The sequence below is a fragment of the Dunckerocampus dactyliophorus genome, chromosome 9, assembly GCF_027744805.1.
Source record: "Dunckerocampus dactyliophorus isolate RoL2022-P2 chromosome 9, RoL_Ddac_1.1, whole genome shotgun sequence".
NCBI classification, from domain to species: Eukaryota; Metazoa; Chordata; class Actinopteri; order Syngnathiformes; family Syngnathidae; genus Dunckerocampus; species Dunckerocampus dactyliophorus.
Window position 1 is genome coordinate 19,765,419 of NC_072827.1, and position 22,698 is coordinate 19,788,116.

Consider the following 22,698-nt stretch of genomic DNA (forward strand, 5'->3'; position numbering starts at 1 on the left):
AGCCACCGCGAAAGATTTTTAACACATCAGTAAAAAAAAAAAAAAAAAAAAAAAAAAAAAGTTTGGAACGTCTTTGGATTTTACAAGAACCCCGCAAAACTTGACCAGTCAGACCAACAAAGGCGAGTATGGTAACTTTTTTGCTTTGCAACTTGTTTACTTTGAAATGTTGCACCTGTGTTACCTACCTGGAGTGTTGGAAACACTATGCTCAGTCTGAAATGTTGTACGATTACCATTGTTATGACATTTTCAGTAGGGGATTGTTTACTTTTTCCAAGCTAACAGCATTTTCATTGCAACCTTGTGACAAATGCTTCTATTTACTTATCTGTGCTTACATGTCATTATTTGAGGGGCTTCGCACTATTTATTTATTTTGTATTATTGATTGGACTGAAGGTTAAGACTTCTGTTTTTTCATTGTTATATTTTATATATACAGTAGATATGGAACTTGATGTTTATTTTCATTGCACACAGCATACAACAAAACTTAGTTTGATGGCGCCACGTGTTTAAACTTAAATGTTCCAAATGTATATATAAAATATAGAATGTAAAATAGACGAAAAGATGTTAATTCGGCAAGTCTTTTTTTGGTCTGTGTCTAAACACTATATACATGCCACTTTCATATAACTGGCATTTTTATTTCACAATGTAAGATTAATGTTGGTTGGTTAATCAACAAACATTAACCGTAGAATCGAACCGTATCGTTTGTACACTGCATTGAATCGTATCGAATTGTTCTTTTTTAAATATATCGTAACCGGTGTATCTAGATTCTAATCGACTCGTCTATCACAAAGAGATTTACATCCCGAGTCGCCCTAATCCTATCTTCCAACCCGACATATTACTTGCTACTTACCAACCTGACATTCCCACCAACTTGACACACACACCTACTGTACCTGTCTGCTTACCTGCCCGACTTACCTACCTACCTGTCACTTACACACCTGTGGTTTGAGCATTGAGTGGGAATACATTGGTACAATGTGGATTCCACGTCTCTCCGGTACAGCACACTAAGAAATCCCATTTACAAAAGTAGTATTTTTATTAAAACATACACAAACATAAATAAAAAAACACATCTGTCCATTGAAATCAGGTATGCTACAATCTTTGCGGAATAAACAATAAATTCATATTGCTTTTAGCGAGGCGAGTGCACACACAATTGTCAAAACTGAGATACATAAATATGGCATTGGAAAACGTAGCCCCTGTTTTTCTTTAATAACAAAAAAAGCGTGCCTAATATTTCCTAAGTGCTGCGTAATGAATGTTGTACAGACATAAAATATACATGACTTGTTTTGTTTTTTTTTTGCTTTTGCTTTTGTTTTGTTTTGTTTTACAGCTGAAAGGGCCACTGTAACAATGACCCCTCTCTGTACTTCTATGGCTAATAAATAAATAGTTAGTGCATATTCCCATTTACCTCACTGGAGAGCCAAATGAAAACCAAAATTAAGTTAAAGGCGAAACCAAAGTCAATTTGGTTCCTCCTTGTTAAAGAGTCTTTTTTCGTGTCAACCAAGGACAGACAGTCCGGCTATCTGCGTCACTTGTTGATCGTCACACATAGAAGCAACCATGTTGTTTGTCGAAAATGCAGTCAAATCGTCAAAAGACAGACATGTGGACATCGGTAAGGCTATATGGTGATTCTAATAAGTAGCTGCTTCCAATGGTGCTGATGAGTGAGAGGGAGGCTACGTTTACATGGATGTGAATATTCATATTCCATCCAATGATGATGATAACACGCTGTAAACAACTTTAACCAGAATAATGTGACATGGGAGATTACATAAGACTGCTTGAATCCATCATACTGTATTTGTTATTTGTCTGTTTTGACTTATGTAGATAATTGCTGTGTCCCCAGTTCAGGGGCTGCATCCTACTTTGGAAGGCATCTGACATCATAACAATTTGAAGGATCCTTCAAATGTCGCCCCCAAATGCGACTTTGTTTTTTTCACATCTCTACTATCCTTTGTGGCATCCCATTTCAGAAAATTCAATACGGCGGCACGCATTTGCTGTGTTTTGTGTTTTTTTTTTTATAATTTCAATTTCAAATGCCAGGCTTCAAAGAAAATATGCTGTTAGATAAACCTGTTAGATATACCTGTTAGATGTATTTTACTGTTAGGTGTTAGATGCCTCTGTGGATCATGTGGTCTTGGTGTTCTGAAGGGTGCAGACCCTGACTTTGGACACGGCTCATTATGTATTTCAACATATGCTGCAGGGACACTCGTTGTAAAGATGGAATATTTTAGATGAAACTCTTTTTAGCGGGCTCGGGGTTCAACACTCTCCATGTAAACGTAGCCGTCGCGAAGACGCCTCATCTCGCCCGCGCCTCGTTCACACCAACAGAAACCTTTTCTGGAAAACATTGACAGCTGTGGTTGAGGGATTATTTTGGTCATGTGATTTCATCCCGCTGGTGTTAAAATACAAACAGATGCTGCATCAGCTTCAATGTTTCCATGATGACACCGATCTCCTTTGGAAACACGCTCCTCGCTCGCTTCCTTTGTTTGTTTCATCAATGCAGACAAACAAACAAGGAATGAATGTGCAATCCTAATGAATAAAATGAGAAATACCTTTAAAGAATCCAGCGCTACTTTGGAGCGGGTTCAGCATGGTTTGTCGAGACAAGTTTGGCTTCAAAGGCTATGTGGTAAAAATGATCAAATGCTTTTTTTTCTAAGTCACTATCAGTGGTTCCTTTGCGTCACTTCAGTAGCATGGTGGTGTCCCACGTGTCAACATCTTCAGTTGCCCAACTTTATGGCCCCAAAGTACGTCCCTACTCCATCTGGGTCCAACATCCAGGCGTTGGACACGGTGACGAACAAGGCGTCACCCTCCTCCAGCAAGAGGCCGCGGCCCTGCTGGGCGCAGTACATGTTGTAACTGGTGTTGTCCCAGCGCATGGTGCTGCCCGTCTTCATCAGAAGGTCCACTTTGCTGTTCTGCTTGATTCTCTCATGGTAGATGTACTGGATGAGCTGCGTATTGCTCACATCCACAGAGGAACCGCCCTCGCCCTGGCCGCCGTCCTCGGGGACGTACTTGTAGTAGCGGAAGCAGGTCTTGGCGTAAACGTAGTAGAAGCCCGACTTGACCACGAGCAGTTTGCCCTTCTCGTAGTTCATCCTGTGGCGGTATCCGTGCACCTCGTCCCAGTCGATAGTGATGGCCTTTGGCTCACCCTCTGCAATAGAATAGAGCGGCTTAGTGCGGTTAAACGTTGCAACAATTGGTTGCTAGCTGGGAAAAACTTGAGGCAAATGAAATGGAACAACTGTGTAAACAGGAAATTACAGTAGCAGAACATCCAGCCTAGGGAAGGGCATGGAAAATTCGCTTTGCTAAGAATATCTAAGAATTGGTTTTGTCAATCACGTTGAGAAGCGTTTGTATCATCAAGAGCTAATCCAGGGGGCGGCAACCTTTACCATCAAAAGACCCACTTTGCCTCATCTCCCCATACACAAAAATGGTCTGGAGCCTCAAAATATTGCACAGCTTCTAAACTTTAAAAGTTTTAATCCATTTTTAATTTGACCTGCTACATACAACAACGGAGTTCAACTATCAGAAGTGCAGAGTGCATGTGTAGGCCTACGTAGAAATAATTTAAACACTCAACTACGTCGGCCTTTTTGAGGCGTTCCAGTATTTACATGAAATTAAAAGAAAAGCCAACTTGAACACAAAAAAGCCCATCGGATTTCACGTCTGGATATCAGTGCTGTCTGCTCAATATCGTTTACATCACGTTACTCATCACAGCCAATTCAATAAGCTTGCGTTGAGTTAATGTCATCACTTTGCCTGGTGGTGTTTGTTGTCACTCTGGTGGTTCTGTCCTTGACCGTCTTTGCATTTCTTTCATTTTCTGAATAATTTCCTGTTAATTTTTTTAATTTGGAGAATTTGCCGACCCCCGTTCTACTCGTTTTGGATGCTAATGGATGCTAAGTTTGCACTTTTTTTTTTTTTTTTTACAGAAATTTGACAAGAAGTAAGCTGTTTGTTTACATGCCAACAGAGACATTTTGGGGGGATTTTTTTTGAGAGAAACTAATTAACTTGTTAGGTTTCTTGACAAAGTGACAGCGCCAACTACAGGTCTGGCATGCATATTACATCATTTTCAGTTGATCTTCAGGTCCAGTTGTTTTTTCAATGTCAACTGAGGCATAAAGGACTTGACTACTTGGCACCAACCAGCAGAGGGCACAATTACTGTAATTCAGTAAAACAGGTTGCAGAAGAGATCAAAACATTTGAACTAATACTCTTCTAACATTTGTTTGTAAATATTGCAGTGCCGTAAATGGCAAAACTGGTGGAAAGTGTTATGGTGCAAGGTTTCCAGACTGGTTAAATTACCATTACGCAACCTTGCTACCTTGCAAGGGGTGTTTTTTTGTGTGTGTTTTTTTTACATGTGAACAAGTATAAACTACTTGACTGTGTGTTTGCGTGTGCAGACAAACAAGACGGTGTGGAGGACTCACTCTTTGAAAACTCTTGATGCACCTTGATGGGGAGGTGAGCAGACGGCAGGTGGTCCTTCCGGGGTTTGAATTGTCTGTTCTTCTTGGTGTCTCTCAGCGCGTTCAGCACCGGCTCCGTCTGCACTTCCTGCCAAAAAACCCCAGACGAGATGACAAATATATATATATATATATATATATATATATATACTGTATATATTTTATATTACACTTAATTCTTCCTATATTTCTTCCTTGGTTATTTTTCTCGATGTAGTACTTAGCATTTTATACATTACCCTCACTTCTATGTGCAGTCACTGATTTACTCTTGTATTTACCTACCGTACTACCCATATGGAAAAGATAAATATACATCTTATAAGTTTGTATCTCCTTTGTGTGAAACTTGTATGTAATGTATCAGACAGTGAACCCAGCTATAAGATCCTTAGTAAATATGTACAAAATGAAACTTGCATGATTTGGGTACATATCAGAAAAAATATATGATAAATGATTATCTTTTATGAAAAAAATGCAAAAGTGGTCACTTTCAAGAGTAAATCATATAAGTGTTATATGATGCACACAACATATGAAACATAAACTAAAGTTGACTGAAAGTTTGATCTATTTCTTTTCCATATAACAAGTATTGTTATGTTGCCTGTTTGCTGTTCTATATGCCTATGTGACAAATAAAGTTTTTTGAATTGAAGTCCACAAAGAGAGTCATATCAGCTTAAAGGAAATTTTAAAAAAGTGAATTATAGGTAAACTTATAGGCTTTCTGTGACTCCCTATGGGGAAGAAGAAAAATCTTTGAATGTCCGTTGATGCTAAATTCAGTATTTTTTATAGAACTGAATGGACAGATCATATCCTTGCAGCCTGAGGGGCTGACTAAAGTACTGTAACACTAGAAAGCTATGAAATGTGAACTTCTACACATATTAATACTAGAAAAACTCACACTAGACGATTCATATCGTTCTGGGACAAAGATGGCAGCTAAAAGCCGGATTGTTTGACAAGCGTGAGCACCCAAGGACGGTACACTTCGCTGGCTCGGTTGGAGGAAGTTGGCTGGGGCATGGCACGATCGCTCATCGTACAGTCAAACAGCCTTGATTAGTGGTGTAATCAATGTGATCGCACCACCGGCCAGTTATAAATAATAACAACAGCCTTGCATAATAGAACAACTCGTAATTCAAAATGTCACATAATGATTGTAAACATGTTGAAGCATGAGTGCGCAGCATGAGAACCGGGGAGAAGAGGGAAGGGTTGACATAGCTCGCTACAGCATGGTAATGCATAAAATACATATAAATGTAATAGATTTAAGTCAGTTTCTACTTGTAGATAATAAACTTTAAAGACAAAGGGAGAGGGAGCGCTCATGAGCTCCCTCTGGTGGTAGCTCATGAGTTGCTGGGCACTCATGGCTGCCGTTGGCAAATGAACTGCTCTGCTGGGAGTAATGCATCATGGGTGAAAGTTAAAATAGCTGTTTGTTATTTTACACTTGTATTGGTACTTCTCTTGTATATTTACTAGCTACCTTTTGAGTGTTAAGTTACCGTGTGATGATTTTAGCATTCTTTGTAAGATGATTCATTCTTTGTTATATTGAGTAATGACCTCCTGCGATTTCCAGTCGGTTGACAAGCTCATTGTGAGTTCCGTTATAGCTTGTGACTGGCTCCTACTAAAGAAAGACCTACTGACTCGCTAGCGGCACAGTATCTAAACGATTAATAGAGGAGGAGATGTTACGAGATTATAACATGGCCATAATTTAGCTGCACCGCTGTATAAGTCGCAGGGTTCAAAGTTTAAGAAAAAGTAGCATCTTATTCATCGGAAATAACGGTAATTACCCACAGAAACAAATTACCTTTAAGATATATTGTGTGGGAGTCCCACACAAAATACACTTTGTGAGTCCTCTGCACTGTCCTGTTTACTTACAACAACCAATGTTATAAATCTACAATATTTTTATGACACATACCTGTCTTTGTTTTTGGGAAACTTGAAAACAAACAAATCTGGTCTTTTGGACCATCTATTATAGCAATTAATGGCTGAGCAGTGTGCCGAGGACATGTTTACAATGCAATGGTCCTGGATTCTGCTCACCATCATGCTACGTATAACAAACGACTTGACAGTCCTGTTCAAGTCCAGTGTCCAGGGTTTTAATGATGTTGTTTTTAACAAGTGGCTGGCAGTCATGACGCAAGCTTAGTGAAGACACCTGGAATGCTTCGAAAGGGGTTGACTTTGATCTTCTTCTCTGTATCAGTTTCTCTCAACAAGAACGCCATTGTTGAGGAGGAATCAGTGCCTATATTGCACCTGTCTTGTGACACCAACAAATCACTGAGTAATGTTTTACGACGCAATGCTTGACTCTTTGTATGTGCAAGTGTGAGCTTTTAGAGTTAAAAGTATATAGTTTTAGAGTTTTTACGTATAAAGGTAAAGTTTTCTATGCATTTTCTGCTTTCATCCACACATTTTGTGTCAATTGAAGTTTTGGGAAAAACTTTTTTTAAACTTTGGGTTCAGCCGTCCATCTGTATTTCCCTTTTCTGTATTTTTTGTTATCGTGCCTTTTCCAGAAATGACTTTCTTCAGCCCTCTGATTGGCTAAAACAGCCTGCTCGCTAGGGAATTATATCACCACCTGTTGCTATGGCACCAATGTACATTAATCACAACAGATAGACAACAGATATTGTTATAATAATAATAGTTATCTAAAATGTCCAAACATGACAATATAGCTTAAAATAACAGTTATGCAATGACTAAGGTTCTGAAGAGTCACTGGGAGATCGTGTGTGTGTGTGTGTGGCGATGTGACTCACCTCGATTGGTCGCCGTGGAGCAGTGGTCAAATCTACCTGGAGACAGGAAGCGACGTTAAAGGTCAGAGTGATCAATGCATGAAGATAATCATCATCACACTATGTCTAAAAAGCACCGTGTGTACTGACATTCAGGAGGATTACTCTTTAAAACTTAGAGTAAGTACAGTCTGGATGTGTGTGTGTGTTTGTGTGTGGGAGTGCAGTTAAATTCCCTCAGGCCACTCAGTGTTCCAGAGTAGCAGGCCAAAGTCAAAGTGATTTGAGGCACGATGATTTTTCTTGTACAACTATATCAACAGGCCTTTAGGGGAAAAAAACACAAACACACACACACAAACTCTTGATTGAAATGATCAGAACAACATTCCTGCACTTGGCTCCAAGGTCCAATTTGAAAGTTGTGCAGGTGTTGAAGGCCCATGATGGTCCAGTGCCAGACTCCGCTCCTCGCAGATCTCCTGAGTCATGCAACCATGCGCCGCCTGTCAGCAGCTTCCCAAAGAGGCTCATCTACCAAAGCTGAGTCTCATTCTGACTGCTATTACAAAACCACTCCTCCACTCTTGTGTCGAGCTCTTTCCACCCCTGCTGGACCACAACCGATAAAACTATTTTTTAACAAAACAAGGTATCCTTAATAAGCAGTCGCCACTTCCATAATTTGTTTCATAGCAGGTTTTGAACCTGTGACCCTGTCAGCCATGTTTTAACAGGCACAGCATCTCACCACAGTGAGTACTGCCCTCACATTTCAGCATTTTTTATAGCTTGTCAAGGGACAATACTATAGAAATGAAACTTGGATATACTTTAGAATAGTTAGTGTACAGCTGGTATAGCAGTATAGATTTATTATCAACATATAGACATTATTGTGTAAACAGCTGGCAATACAAGTTAGTACACCTCACACTGAACATGCCCAAATTGTGTCCTTGGTGTGAATATTACTGTGAGCACCATTGTCATCTAGCTCTGCCTTAATCCTCTTGGGCATGAAATTGACCAGAGCCGCACAGGTTGATCATGGAATCCTCTTCCATTCCTCTATGATGACATCACTGGTGGATGTTCGACACCTTGAACTCCTCCACCTTCCTTCCTTCCACTTGAGGATACCCCACAGGTGCTCAACGAGGTCCAGGTCTGGAAGAGACCTTCTTGATCACTCCATCACCATCAGCTACCACAGCACTGCACGTGTCATCTTGGAGGTGTATTTGGCCTGCCATTCCTTCCCGGTGTCTGCTTCACAATGTTGGAATTCATCTTTCCTTCAAGTCCCTCGTGCTGGCAGCGCTCATGCAATGACAGAATGCTACCACCACTATGCTTGACTAGAGGCAAGAAAATGATCATGCTCCTGACTTGTGTTGTCAGCTATTTAGCCAATATTGGCTGTGTGTTCATTTTCAGTGGGTAGTAATTGAATAAACATACATACATATAAACAAGCTGTATATTGACTACTTTAAAGTTTAATTTCTATCTATTGTTTGCTGACTTGTAAGGGCCGTACTCACTTTTGGGAGATACTGCATACAATACTGCCATTTAAAAGGCAAACTGCATCATATTTAAACGCTGTTAATGTAAGAATATGTAATAGTACCATCCCAAAGAAGTCGTCTTATCCAAATGCATAGGTTACTGCATCAAGAGTACAAGTATACATATAGTAGTTGCATTACTCGGATGTAATGTATACACATACTATGAACTCTTGACTGAGTTTTTGTTAGGGCACAACATGATGTGTTTATGTCAAAGACGAGTTAAAGTATTTGATTCCATAAACACACATGACAGGAATAAGAAACCAGGGGAAAATCATGCGGATGCTTTCCAGGTGAACTCGCAGCACCCTGACACAGCTCAAATGTGGTCTGCTCTCTTTTGGCCTGTTGAAACACGACCCATCATCTAACGCGGAAACGACCACAAAGGCTCTCAAAAAACCAATCGTGGCACAATGAAAATATGGGGATGAAAAAGAAGGGGGTGTCATAATGACCTGACAAAAAGCAAATGAGCCATGTCGACTCTTGCAAGTTGGAACATCATCTTGAACTTTTGAGCAGACTTGTGTCACTGTGTTTACACTGCAATGCTCATCTGCCGCTATAAATTACAAACTAAAGAAACAAACCCTGCCTGTCGCTGAGTGGAAACATCTGCATGTTTGCAACACTTCCTGCAAAGATGAGAGGCTGCATTTGTGCCTGGAATGTCCCCCGCGCAGGATTCATTCTGTAACCTCAAAATATGGGACACTTTGCTGCTCACCAGTGCCTTCCCCCAAAGCATACCTGTTTAACTACCTTTTCAATGGCATTATAAAGTTGTGCAAACACTGCCTTGAATAAGAGGAAACAATCCTCAACAGCCTCGAAGAAGACTTACCTCCTGCAGGTAGCCCGTCAGGTGCAATAGGATAGCCACGCTGGAGGCCACCTGGAGCAATCCCATGACCGCCAGGGTGCCGAAAAGGAGTGGCCGGTGCGAGGGCTCCGAGCTGGCCACTGGCTGAAAGCGGTGCTGGCCGGCCTCCACGTCCACTGTGCTGCGCAGGTAGCCTCTGTACTCGCCGTGGGTAGCTGCCATGCTCCCGTGCATGCGTGCACTCTACTGTGAGCACTGGCGGGACCTGAATGCAGCCAGAGAGAGAGAGTGTGTCTGTGGGGAAGTGGGTGGGCCGAGACAGCGAGTGAGAGAGTGTGAAGTTAACCTCTCCCTGCTGTCCCACCAGCGACACTCCTATTAGTCCAGATGGACTTGAGCGAGTGCACTGCAGGTGGTGCACAGGGCCTTATCAGAACCACAGGAACCACGTGACCCACCCACTCCCTCAAGGCCACCACACCCCCAAACCTCCCAGCATGCGTGGGACTATCGAAATCACTTCACACTTAATAGAAACACGTCAGGTTATGTCATCTAATAAGGGAAGAAAATCGGGGGAAAAAAATCCTCTTAGTCACAATAAGATCAAATTCATTATTCTGTTAGTACTATAAATATATGACAAATACATAATTATAACTAGAATAATAAATATAAATTTTATGTTACTAAAGTATGAAACAATTCTGCCATCATTTGTTTTAAATTGAATGTCAACAGTATAAAGTGTCACTTCAAAGAAATGTGTTCATGTCATGACCTTTTCAAGCTGGGCAGTGACATGCTCATAACAACAGGGAGCGTTTCATTCATCCATCCATCCAGCCAGCCATTTTCTTTTGCTTATCTGAGTCCTGGTCACAGGGGCAGCAGTCTCAGTTGGGAAGTCCAGGCTTCCCTGTCTCCGGCCACCTCTTACAGCTCCACCATGAGGACACGGAAGCTCTCCCAGGCCAGCTGAGAGACATTATCCCTCTCGCGTGTCCTAGGTCTACCCCGGGCCACCTCCAGGCTGGGCATGCCCAGAACACCTCACCAGGAAGGCGTCCAGGAGGCCCAGATGCCCAAGCCACCTCAGCTGGCTCCTCTCGATGTGAAGGAGCAGTGGCTCTACGCTGAGCTTCTCCCAGTTGACCGAGCTCCCCACCCTATCTCTTAGAGTGAGTCCAGCCACCCTCTGGAGGAAACTCATTTCGGCCGGTAAATTGAGAGCTTTGACTTTTGGCTCAGCTCTCTGACCACGACGGCCCGGTGCAACGATTGCATTACTGCAGATGCTGCACCGATCCGCCTGTCGACCTCACGCTCCAACCTTCCCTCACTCGTGAACAAGACCCCAAGATACTTGAACTCCTCCACCTGGGGCAAGACCTCAGTCCCAACCCAAATGGTGCAATCCACCCTTTTCCGGCTGAGAATCATGGCCTCAGATTTGGAGGTGCCGAGTCTCATTCCAGAAGCTTCACAGCTTCACAGTCAGCTGCTAATCGGCCCAGCAAACACATCTCCCTCACCTCCTGTCTATCTGAAATCCTGGTTCTCCAGAAACTTCCTCAAACTCGAAACAAATTCCTTTTAACTGGAACAAAATCATTACTTTCCAAAATCAACAGTTTCGCCCTCACCATCGACAGCTCCTCCGTCTCCCCCTCGCCTCAGGTAAAGAGTCTGGGTGTCATCCTGAATAGTGAACGGTCATTCAAATCCCACATCAACAATATCACACGTTCTGCGCTTTTGTGCGCATTTTAAGGCCTTAAATTCAAATAGCTGGATTTTAACCTTTTTGAGACCCTACAGATGCAGATTCTCTCCAAAATTTCAATGGGTTCTTTCTTGGCCTAAAGTACACAGTAGTCAGTTACAATATGTTGTTTTAAAATAACCACGTTTGCGTGGACATGGCCTGAGACACCAGTCACCACCAAACTTTCAGGAACAGGAGTTATTTTAAGCAGAGGCCCCGTTGAAGGAAAGTAAGGTTACGCCCACCTGAGAGTCCCCCCCCGAAACGCCCTCCCATCACTAACCAGCAAACCGACAATCATTTAATACTCAGCGATTATGGTCTTTCTAGGTTCATCAAACCACACACATGATTTTGGTTATGTTTGCATGATGACGTTTCCCCCCCTCACAGTTTTGTATATATTGCTTATATTGCATGTCATGACCTGTTTTTTGTTGGGTTTTTTACTTTGTTTCAGTGCAAGCTAGCTCAGCAACCTCCCGTGCTTGGCTTTGGCGAGGAGGCTTAGTCCTGGCACCGGTGCTGGATGTGGTGCTGTGGTACTGTCTCTCAGTCGGGGGTCGTTATTAATGCCGTGAGAACCCAAGTTGTTTTGCGGTGAGGTTGCAGCTATTTCCTGCCAGGGTCTGAGGGATCTGCCTGTGCTGGGTCAGAGAAGGAGAAGTCAGGGTTGGTACCGTTGGGGTGTTTTTTGATCACTGAGCATGTGTGAACATGATGCTGTTTGTACTGTAAATGTATGCAAGTATGGTCGAGTTTCATGTGTCATGTCATGAATCTCGGGAGCGAATGAAGTTTGATTAGCACAGAAGTTACAAATGATAACTCGATGTTTAAAACAAGCCTCTTTTTTTCAAGTTGCTGCTTCTGCTGGCTTCTTTTTTATCTGATGTGGAGACTACTTATGAAGAGCAATAAATTTGCCTCTTGCCTCACTCCCACATCCTCTGTGGTAACCGGGTCACTCCAAGTCTTCCATGAAACTCACAAAAACACTCGGAGGATCGTCTTTCTTCACGCTCGAAGCGGCCGCCTCCATAGCAACCACCCCCGCTATGGTTACACCCCTCCCATCACACCATAGCGCGTCGACTTTGCGGTTTAATCAAAAGTTGATATTTGAATCCAGCCAAACGGGGATGTTCCACTCATTAGGAGGATTGGAGTTACGTTAATTTGCGCAGACCGGAGGGAGAGCGCAAGGAGCGGCTCACTATGACTGACACCGTCGCTGTTTGCACCTGGTTATGTTATTTACTTTCACTTTATTGCCTGACTTGCAAGTTTTATGGCACTTCCTGGATTGCCCTGGTAAGGTTCAGGTAGGAAACAAAAAGGCCCACACAGGAGAAAGTGGAACTTATGTTAATTTCAGTGTAGATGCTACATGTACAGTAGTACACATCTTTTCATAAACTTCAAACACAATTTGTTCTTCTTCATTGGCCCTAACGTGGACAGTTTGCTGTCTTTGATGAACATAACTTACACGTTTAATCAGACAATTTAGAGTTGGGCGTATTCAGCAACAAACTTTACCGACAATTTAATAGCCAGTGAACCTAACATACAGTTTTAACACACGACATTTTGTAAACACTGAAGACGATTTAGAGTCCTCATTATAATAATAGTTTGTCTATATGTGCTCTGTGATTGGCTGGCAACCAGTCTAGGGTGTACCCCACCTCTCGCCCAAAGTCAGCTGGGATAGGCTCCAACGTACCCCCACGACCCTAATGAGGATAAGCGGCATAGAAAATGGATGGATGGGTTATAACAATAATAATAATTATTATTATTATAGTAATAATAATTGATTGGATTTATATAGCAGCTCTGTAGACACCCAAAGCGCTTTACCTGAGAACCCATTATTCATTCACTCCACAATCACACACTGGTGGTAATGTACATTTGGAGACACAGCTGCCCTGGGGTAGACTGACACGTGACTGCCAATTAGCACCATCAGGCCACCACCCAACATTCATTCACATTTCTACACCAGTGTGGGTGTATGAACCACCGGAGGCAAGGTGGGTGAAGTGTTTTGCCCAAGGATACAACAGCAGTGACTGGAAGGGAGGAAGCTGAGTTGAAACGGCCAACACAGCGGTTTCGGGACAACCTGCTTTACCTCCTCCTGCTGCCCCACTGAACCTAATGCACGTGTTTTCCTAACAATGTTCAATGAACGTGTGCTTTTTATAAACATCAAAGACAAATTAGTCTTCAATGAAAATAAATGAAACCTATTAGGGGTGTCACAAGATCCCGTGTCATGACATCTCACAAGATTAAAACGTGACGATATTTGTCATTAAAAAAAAAAAGGCCTTTTGACGGCGGGGGCTCGGCCTGGCTATTTGGGGCGGGGCTCTCTGGGAGGTGGAAGGCGGCCCCTTTCCTTTCATGCATTCTCAGTGACAATTACACGCCCACACATTCTTGCACCTTTATATATATGAAGTCTTCCCCACATACAGAGATACCTGTACATATGCACACTCACAGTACATACGTACTTCCCCACATTGCTCACTGAGTTAACCAGGGTGTTATTATGTTGTTGGTTTTATTACAGCGACGGTGATATCAGCAGTATGACTGTGTTTTTTTACAATGATGTGCATTACAGTACTTATCATTCTGTTCACTATCATGGATAATCATTTCATTACTACAATTTTGTGTGACTGTTTCAATGCGGTATGGTCATTGTGATCATTATCATAGTTCATCATTTCATGACTGCTTTTATGTGTGACTGTTTTCAATGCAGTATTGTCATTGTGATCACTATCATAGTTCATCATTTCATGACTGCTATTGTGTGTGACAGTTTCAATGCAGTATTGTCATTGTGATCACTATCATAGTTCATCATTTCATGACTACTATTATGTGTGATTGTCATTGACAGCGTTGTCATTGTGGTTGTTGATATTGTTTTGTCCTTTGTCCTTATGTCCTTGTTCGTCTTTATAGTTGTCACAGACATTTATTTGCTGATGTCGTTCTGTATGTTTCTGTTGTTCTTGTTCTTGTTGTCACAATTGTTGTTGTTGCTGCTGTTGTCCTTGTCTCTTGTCTCTGTTTTTTTTTTGTCCCCCTCTCATCCCAGCACTTGATGGCATTTAGATGTCCAATTCTATCTGCTTTAAAGGCTGGACAGGACAGGGGTTAAAAAAAAAGAAAAAAAAAATCAGTTTGATCAAGAACTTAGTGGAAAAAAAAAAAATCTTTCGCCGTAATAAGTCAATTGATTAATCACAAATGTTTAATACGTTTTCAAAAGAAATGCTGCTCTTTAATACAGTTAAAAAGCCAGCATTTCAAGAAATGCTCTAAACATTTTATAGACAGTTCGAATTGCCTGTGAGAAAATACATGTCACAAATGCCAATTCCACAACTTGACAGAGTGAAAGATGACATGTTAAAGGAAATGTTGGATTATTATTATTATTATTATTATTATTATTATTATTATTATTATTATTATTATTATCTTAACATCAGTTGTTTATTGACAATAATATAATTTAGGGTCAATTTGTGGGACAATAAACACTTCAAAAAGCACCAGCATTGTTTTGTTTGTCCGGTCATATTTTTTTTAAATTGTACTTTTATTACAATTAATGTCAAAATCGTGTCTCATCTCATTCTCATAGACCCAATCTTGTGTATTGTCTTATCTCTTAAATTGGGTGTCTTATGGCACCCCTAAAACCGACGTGTCCGTAATCACCCCAGCCAATTTACAGTCTTCCGTTAACCTGTTTCATATCATTGAAGACAGTTTGAGCCTTCAAACCAAATGTATGTTTCGGAAAAATCAAAGACAACGTAGTCTTTAATAAACTGAATGTACTAATATTTCGGTTGTCTTCAATGGACCTACTTATGTGTTTACCAACAGTGAAGACAGTTTACTCTTCAATGAAAGTAAGGCGCATCTTTTCATAAACGTTGTGTAAAATGTCGTCTTCAATGACTAACTTATGTATTTTTGGCAAACAACAGCAATTGTGAGTCATTGATTAACCCAGGGGTACTCAATTATAGTCTGTCATGGACCCATTTTGAAATACAGGGTCAGGCAAAATGATCTGACAAATTTGTAGGTTAAATAAAAGGCAAATAAAGTAAAGAAACAAAAAAGTGTTTTTATTTTCGAAAAGTACATATAATGCCATTTTGCTTTGTTTCTTTATAATGCCATTGTTTTTTGTTTCTTTTTCAGTTGCTGCCATGAATTGGACTGGTGAGCATCGCGCTTTCATTGTGGAAACGTTTATCGAAACAAACGAATCTGTAACTGCAACACAACGAGCGTTCCGTTTGCACTTCAATCTTGGTAGACATGATCCCGTACCAGCTCCAAACACCATCTTGTTATGGGTTACCAACTTCAGAGCTACTGGATCTGCATTGAGTCTGTGGACAATAATGGATCCCATTTGACTGATTACATTTTTAAAACATAATGAAACAGAATGGCATTATATGTACTTTTCGAAAATAAAAACACTTTCTTGTTTCTTTACTTTATTTGCCTTTTATTTAACCTACAAATGTGTCAGATCATTTTGCCTGACCCTGTATTATTGAGAAATTGATCATATTTATTTATTTATCTGTACTGTACAGACTGAACTCCAAACTGAAACCAAACCAGGAAAATACAAGAAAAAATGGAGAGCTGTGACGCAAGTCAAATTGCGTTTCGAGTACAATAAATTTGTACATGTTGGCAGGTATGCAGTAACACTGAAAGTACTCGCTGCCTCTCACGCCACCCCTGACAGTTCACCGCGCCTCCCCCAGGGGTGCCCGCCCCACTATTTGAGAAGCAGTGGGTTAAAAAAGGTACATAAAACACGTTAGTTAAGTACACATTTTCATCAATTTTGAAGATAATGTAGTGCCGAGTGATTGCACATGCTGCTCATGCTAGACTACCAACAGGAACATAAACACTCATGTTGACCACAGAGCTGCAAAGAACATGAACTTAACCACTGCCAACGTTGTCGGTTTAAAAAGCACACATCGTATTTCTCCACTTGAAAGTGAACACGCTTGCTGAAAGTAGAACATTGTCAGCGTGCAAAGCCCTCAATCGCCCCCCACACTCATCCTCCGCATCCGCTCATCCCTTGCTACTTCCTCCTTGTTCCCCTGCTTCCTCTCGTCTCTCACGTTACATACCCACCTCCTTTGCCGCATTTGTTCCTCGAATTCGTTTCAAGTGTCAACATTTTGAGGACTTCAGAGAGGCAATTGTGCCTGTGACTTTTCTTAGTCATGTCAGCACTGAGGCATTCACTGCTAACAAAGGTGATCTGTCGCCATGGAAACAGACAAAAGGATAAGGGAGGGTAAAAACACACCAACACACAGTGCAGGGCGGCTCCGTTTATGACATCAGCAGGATCTCCCAGACTTGACCCCCAGATCCGTTCTGTGGTCGCGTGAAAGCAGCTCAGACCGAGCCCGACACCGCGCTGTCATCGCCGTGGCGGGTGTGGGGGCGATGAGGTCATTTTGATAGAAGTGATTGGACAGACATAACAGAGTCTTTTGTTTTGGTTTTGTTATGTTTTTTGAATAATATTGATCATTTTATTACACAGCAAGTCAAAACAGAGGTGTCACTCTGGGAAACACTCACTCTCACCCGCCAGTCTCATTGTCTTCCTTCTTCCATGATTCATCCCTTCCCTGCTGGAGGAAACGCTTATCTCTCTCGCGCCCGCCGCCCCCTTTGCTCCCACGCTGCTAGCTTTCACAGCGCCCGGGGTCGTCCTGTCCTCACACACGGCCATTTAACACACATAGTGGTGTGCTGTGGTAATACGGTGGTGTATTGATTGTTTTTTTTTTTGTCGACAGTACACTTTTTGATTTGAAGTCGCATGTAATCAAAGTTTGGGGGTAGCTCAGCCGAATTTAACTTGGCCACCGTCAACTCTTAAAAATGTCAACCTATTATCAGCCTATATTTATTTTAGTCCAATTGTTGTTATATTTCAGTGCAAGAACCTTATTTATTTTTTGCGACAAGCAGTCCAAGTTATAGCGATCTAATGCTGCTTATTTATTACGTATTGTGGAAGAGAGGCACAACATCCAATAAAAGCACAAAATGAATACAGACTCACCATCAGTGAGCCTCAATAACAGACGTTACCTTTATCCTTTCCCACTCAGTGACAGCGTTTGGAGGTTAATACGAGGCGAAAGAAGGACGTCAGAGCAGCGTTGGAGATGATAGCACACACACACAACTACAGTGCGTTCAAGGACCGTCAAACAAAGTGGAGGGTCCCCACTCTCCCTTATAGCCCTTATTTCCAAAATGTATATCCATCCATCCATTTTCTATACCGCTTCTCCTCTTTAGGGTTGCAGGGGCATGCTGGAGCCTATCCCAGCTGACTTCGGGCGACAGGCAGGGTACACCCTGGACTGGTCGCCAGCCAATGGCAGGGCACATATAGACAAACAAGCATTCACACTCACATTCATACCTATGGACAATTTAGAGTCACCAATTAACCTAACATGCATGTTTTTGGAACGTGGGAAAGTTTTTCGGTTCGTCCCCCCCTTGCGGACGGGTACCGGCGGTTGGAAACCAATGTTCTATAGGAAAACAAGAAACTTTTCCTGGCTGCACAGTCCAAATTTGGGGGATTATGGGTCTACATTAAAGAAAAAAGTCTACTGGTGTTGAAAAACATGCAGTCAAAGATGTTTGAGGTTGAAGGTCAGATTAGTGGGAGCAATTTACCCGCGTTCTACCAGTTAAAAAAAAAAAGAAAAAAATTTGAGCAGACATTTTTTTACCTTGCAGGAATTACTGCATATTAAAACCAGAAGCCGGTCAATTTTAAATGATTTACAATTCAAGATGTTTGGGGTAGCTCAGGTCAGAGGTCAGATTAGTACAGGAGGCATCAAGGTATTTATAGATTTCCATGGCTTGTTGGTCTATTAAACGATACATCTATTGATTTGGAATGGTTTGGGGTGGCTGGGTAACAGTTTTGTGTTCTACAAAAATCCTTTTCAGCATTTTAAAACTAATGATCAATATCCACAACGTTATTGAGCAAGAAGCCTATTGATTTTGAATGCAATGCAAGTCAGAATGTTTTGGGGCAGTTTGGGGTCAAAGGTGGGATTGGTGGATTGGTTCTACCAGTCAGATTTTTCCTACTAAACATTTTTAAACAATTCAATTGTTGGGCGCTAGTAAAGCAAGAATTCTATGGATTTTGTAAGATTTTGAACACTGCTAAGGTGAAAATTCAGATTTGTACACGCATCTTAGTTCAGGTGGTCCTCGGGTTCCGTTCCGTACGGGGTCCGTTCCTGGACTGTGATGGAAAATGAGTTTTGATGTAACCTGAATTAACTCCAAGTTACCCAGACTGTACACAGAACACATGAAGGACATAAAATAAGGTCATAAAACCCTATTTAACAAAAATTAAATGAAACAGTAAAAAGAAGAGAAAACGTACTTTCATCGCTGTGGTTTATTGGGAGAAGGAAGCAGAAGAGGCAGGAGAAACCGCCGGAGAATCAGCAGAAGGTGCAGGATGACTTCCTGAATGAACATAACAAGACTCACCGGGATAGAGTATTGATTCGGCCTTCCAGCCACATCTCAATAATAAAACTTACTTTCATCGGAACAGATCCTTTTACATGGTCAAGGTCAAGAATACGATCTTTATCCTTAATGACAGACGTCACAGTCGAATGGTTAAGTCTAAAAGTGCAGCCGATATTGGCGGTTCCTCTCTCAGAGCTTCTGATGATGACTATTTTAACTTCCAGTGTGATGGCTTTTCTTTTTCTCAACGCACTTCCACCAGAAGAGGCTGCCTTACGCTTTGTTGACCTAATGAAGTGCTTAATGAAGTGTGTTCTTCGCCCCATGTAGCTGTGAATGAGACACACACCGTACAGTATCCATCCACGCCTCGCCTCGCAGCGTCTCATGTCATTCATTCATTCATTCGAGCGCGTACGTAACCGTGAAACGCCAAAAGTCAGAACGGCACAACCCAAAGCAGTGCATCGTTAGGCTGCATATCCCCCACCAATCAAACATTTCGTGATAAAGGCATTTTGATGGTGATGAAGATGAATTCATCCCAGGATGAAGTCTTTCAGGGTGGTAGGAAGCTGAAGTCCATCCCAGCTGACGTTGGGTGTGAGCAGCAGATGTTTCGAAACACAGACACTGGAATCCCCCCCCAACCCCCCTCCCGGACAAAGTGCAATTGGTTGGAATGACACGAGCGGCGCTTTTGTTCGTGACTCCGGGAGGGAGTACTCGGAGCCAAGAAGAAGAATCCTGAAGTCGAGCGTACGTAAGAAACGGTGCAAGTGAGTCACTGCCCTGCATGTTGGAGAGAAGCAGGTCATCCAGCATGACCCTCCCCTCCCTCACGAAGTCATTAAGTGCTCTCACCTTTTAGTGCCTGCTGATGAAACACACGGCACATCAGGCAAAACAATGGAGAGTTTCTTCCAGGCGGAGGTAAACAAAAGGCCCGGTCGGGATGATGTAGCCGGTTTTCCCCTCCGACACAAAGCCCAGCTCAGAAGAATCATGGATTCCATGGACTTGACTCAACCCTCCCCCCGCGCTCCCAACTCCCCCCATTCCAGTGGACTCTCCCAACAACCCGGCCGTTTGTTGCTGTTGGGTGGGAAGTGATGTCAGCAGGGGATGCACCACGCCAAGACCCTGCCTATCTGATGTCAGTGTGTGTGTGCACGTGTGTGTGTGTGTGTGTGTGTGTGTGTATGGACACGACACTGTAGGGGCTCCTGTTTGTCTCCTTGGAGTGCTGACTGACGATGTTCTGCTACACGACGACTGTCCTCTTCCCTGCATCCGTGGAATGTGAAGATAACCTTACAGCCTGAGTGACATTCCTGTGGCTTCACCTCTGTGAAGTCCTTTCCAACTCGACGGATAGAGAGGTTTTGCGGTCGTGTATTGAGTATCGACTGACGCACCGTCAAAAGAAATAATGGTTCCTGGCTGAAACCACAGCAGCGTTATTTGTCTCGCTTTGTATCAAGGCTACGTACGCATTGATAACATAATGTGACCACATCAATTAGGGAATAACATCACCATGCAAATGGTGGAGGCCTTTGACAAAAGGATTAGATGGAAAAAAGACTTGGACCCACTGTAAACCACGCCACTATTATGTTCCCGTACTACCAGACCCAAGTCTCAATAACATTCTCTCCTGCCAATTGTGTTGATTGAAGGCTTTTTAATAGCGTCCAAGCCCTCTAAAACTGTCGCAATCAACTCACAACCGGTTGAGCGATGACAGAAAACACGCACCCATTCGACCCAAGCACTCTTAAGGGTCAGATGGTGTTTACCTTCGTGACGGCTAAGTCCCAAAAACCGCATGTGTGGAAGTAGGACTGGCTCTGCTAAGATGTGCAACCCAACTCGTGTTGATTTTGACAGCGCTTTCGTTTTTTTACTAACATGTCTAAAAGACAGGAAAAAAAAAAACGATTTTAGTTCCGTCATACTTTAGACATCTAAATTGAATTAGTGTTAGTCGATTAAGTTTCACGACATTTTACTCAACGAAAATAAAAAGTATAAAGCGGGGGTCACCAACCTTGATGGGAAGACATTTTACATCATGTTAATGATTTCCCAGAATAAAAATCAACAGTGATTTAATAACCAAAGAGACAGATAAATATCAATAAGCGGCACTTTATTTCTATATTTTCTGGAAGTGCAAGTGTTTTTCATATTCAGTATTTTCTTATGATCGCTTCTACAACACTTATAGGAAATCACAATGTCCCATTTTCACTAGCTAATTTTCTTTTTTTTTCACAAACCATGAATTACTTTGCACCATGTTTGTACAAACAATAAATAAATCACGTTAAAGGTCGCCGACACTCTTCTTACCTTTGCAGTTTGCCCAGTTGAACAGCGGAGAGAGTGGAGATGAAATCGTTTCCATTCTCGTCTTCAAGGACAGTTTTAGCGATTAGCTTCATTGCTTCTCTGACAACCTCTACCGTCTGAAAAGGCCCTCTTTTTCCGTCATTCTCAATGAGGCTTCGCTTGCTTTTTGGGAGTTTTTAACCGGTCTTGTGAAAAAAAGATTGCTGTTTGGACAAAGCTGCCTTTAACTCGCGGGCTCTTTCCGCTGCTAGTGCGCTTCCCTGTTGGTAGTTAGCATGGTAGCTTGTGTGGCACGTTGTGAAATGTCTCTCCACATTGTGCCGTAAAAAAAAATAACTTGACCTCCCATTCATCGTGAAAATTAGATGTTTTCTCTCTTTTTCTGCCATCTTTTTGGCGGTCAGTCATCTCCTCATTTTCGCTGCGCCCGCTAACTTGTCTGTATGATCTTCACAAATGCTACCTTTTGTGCACAATACTGACCTTTGGAAAAACCAGCATAGACCAGCTACCAGCATAGACCAGCTACCAGCATAGACCAGCATAGACCAGCATAGACCAGCATATGTTGTGTTTTCATGCTGGTATGCTAGTACTGGTGACCACCATACCAGCATAGACCAGCATGGTGCACCAGCTAAACCAGCATAGACCAGCCTACACCAGCATAATTTCCATGCTGGTCTCTACTGTTTTTTCCAGCAGGGAGGTCAAGTGTTTTTAAGTGTTTTTAATACAGTATATTGTCATTTCCAGTTGACATGTAAGTGTGATTTTTAAACAAGAATAGCAACCAAAACAAATGAGATGCAGCTCACTGGTAAGTGGTGCTATTTGGGATATTTTTAGAACAGGCACGCTGACGACTCATGTGGTCCCTATGGGCGACCTGGTGCCTGCGGGCCCCGTTTTGGTGACCCCAGGTATAAAGAATACAGCATCTTTAAAGTGCTCATGTCATCAAAAGATGTTGAAATCATGCATGCAGTAGACACTGAGAACTTAAAACTGTTTCCAAGCAACTCAGAATTGTACCAAAAATGTAAGCCGCCACAGCGTTGGACGGGCCCCCGGCCCCCGTAACTTGGGGCTCACACAAATAAGTACACTTGTGACTGTG

General features: G+C 42.2%; 2 protein-coding genes across 2 annotated transcripts in view; one reads left to right on the forward strand and one right to left on the reverse strand.

Annotated features, from left to right (window-relative positions):
- Positions 1 to 4,713, forward strand: part of epsti1 (epithelial stromal interaction 1) — a 43,304-nt gene extending 38,591 nt beyond the window's left edge. Inside the window, exon 9 of the mRNA XM_054787517.1 lies at positions 4,539 to 4,713. Coding sequence (XP_054643492.1) covers positions 4,539 to 4,582 — 44 coding nt within the window. The 3' untranslated portion in view covers positions 4,583 to 4,713. The remainder of the gene's footprint in view (positions 1 to 4,538) is intronic.
- tnfsf11 (TNF superfamily member 11) lies at positions 1,110 to 21,680 on the reverse strand. Its single transcript, XM_054787520.1, has 5 exons — positions 21,579 to 21,680; positions 9,836 to 10,079; positions 7,430 to 7,465; positions 4,566 to 4,692; positions 1,110 to 3,253 (listed from the first exon to the last, which is right to left on the reverse strand). Exons 2-5 carry the CDS (start codon positions 10,046 to 10,048, stop codon positions 2,811 to 2,813), a joined length of 819 nt encoding a protein of 272 aa, XP_054643495.1. The 5' UTR covers positions 10,049 to 10,079; positions 21,579 to 21,680; the 3' UTR covers positions 1,110 to 2,810.
- Positions 21,681 to 22,698: the final 1,018 nt, after the last annotated feature.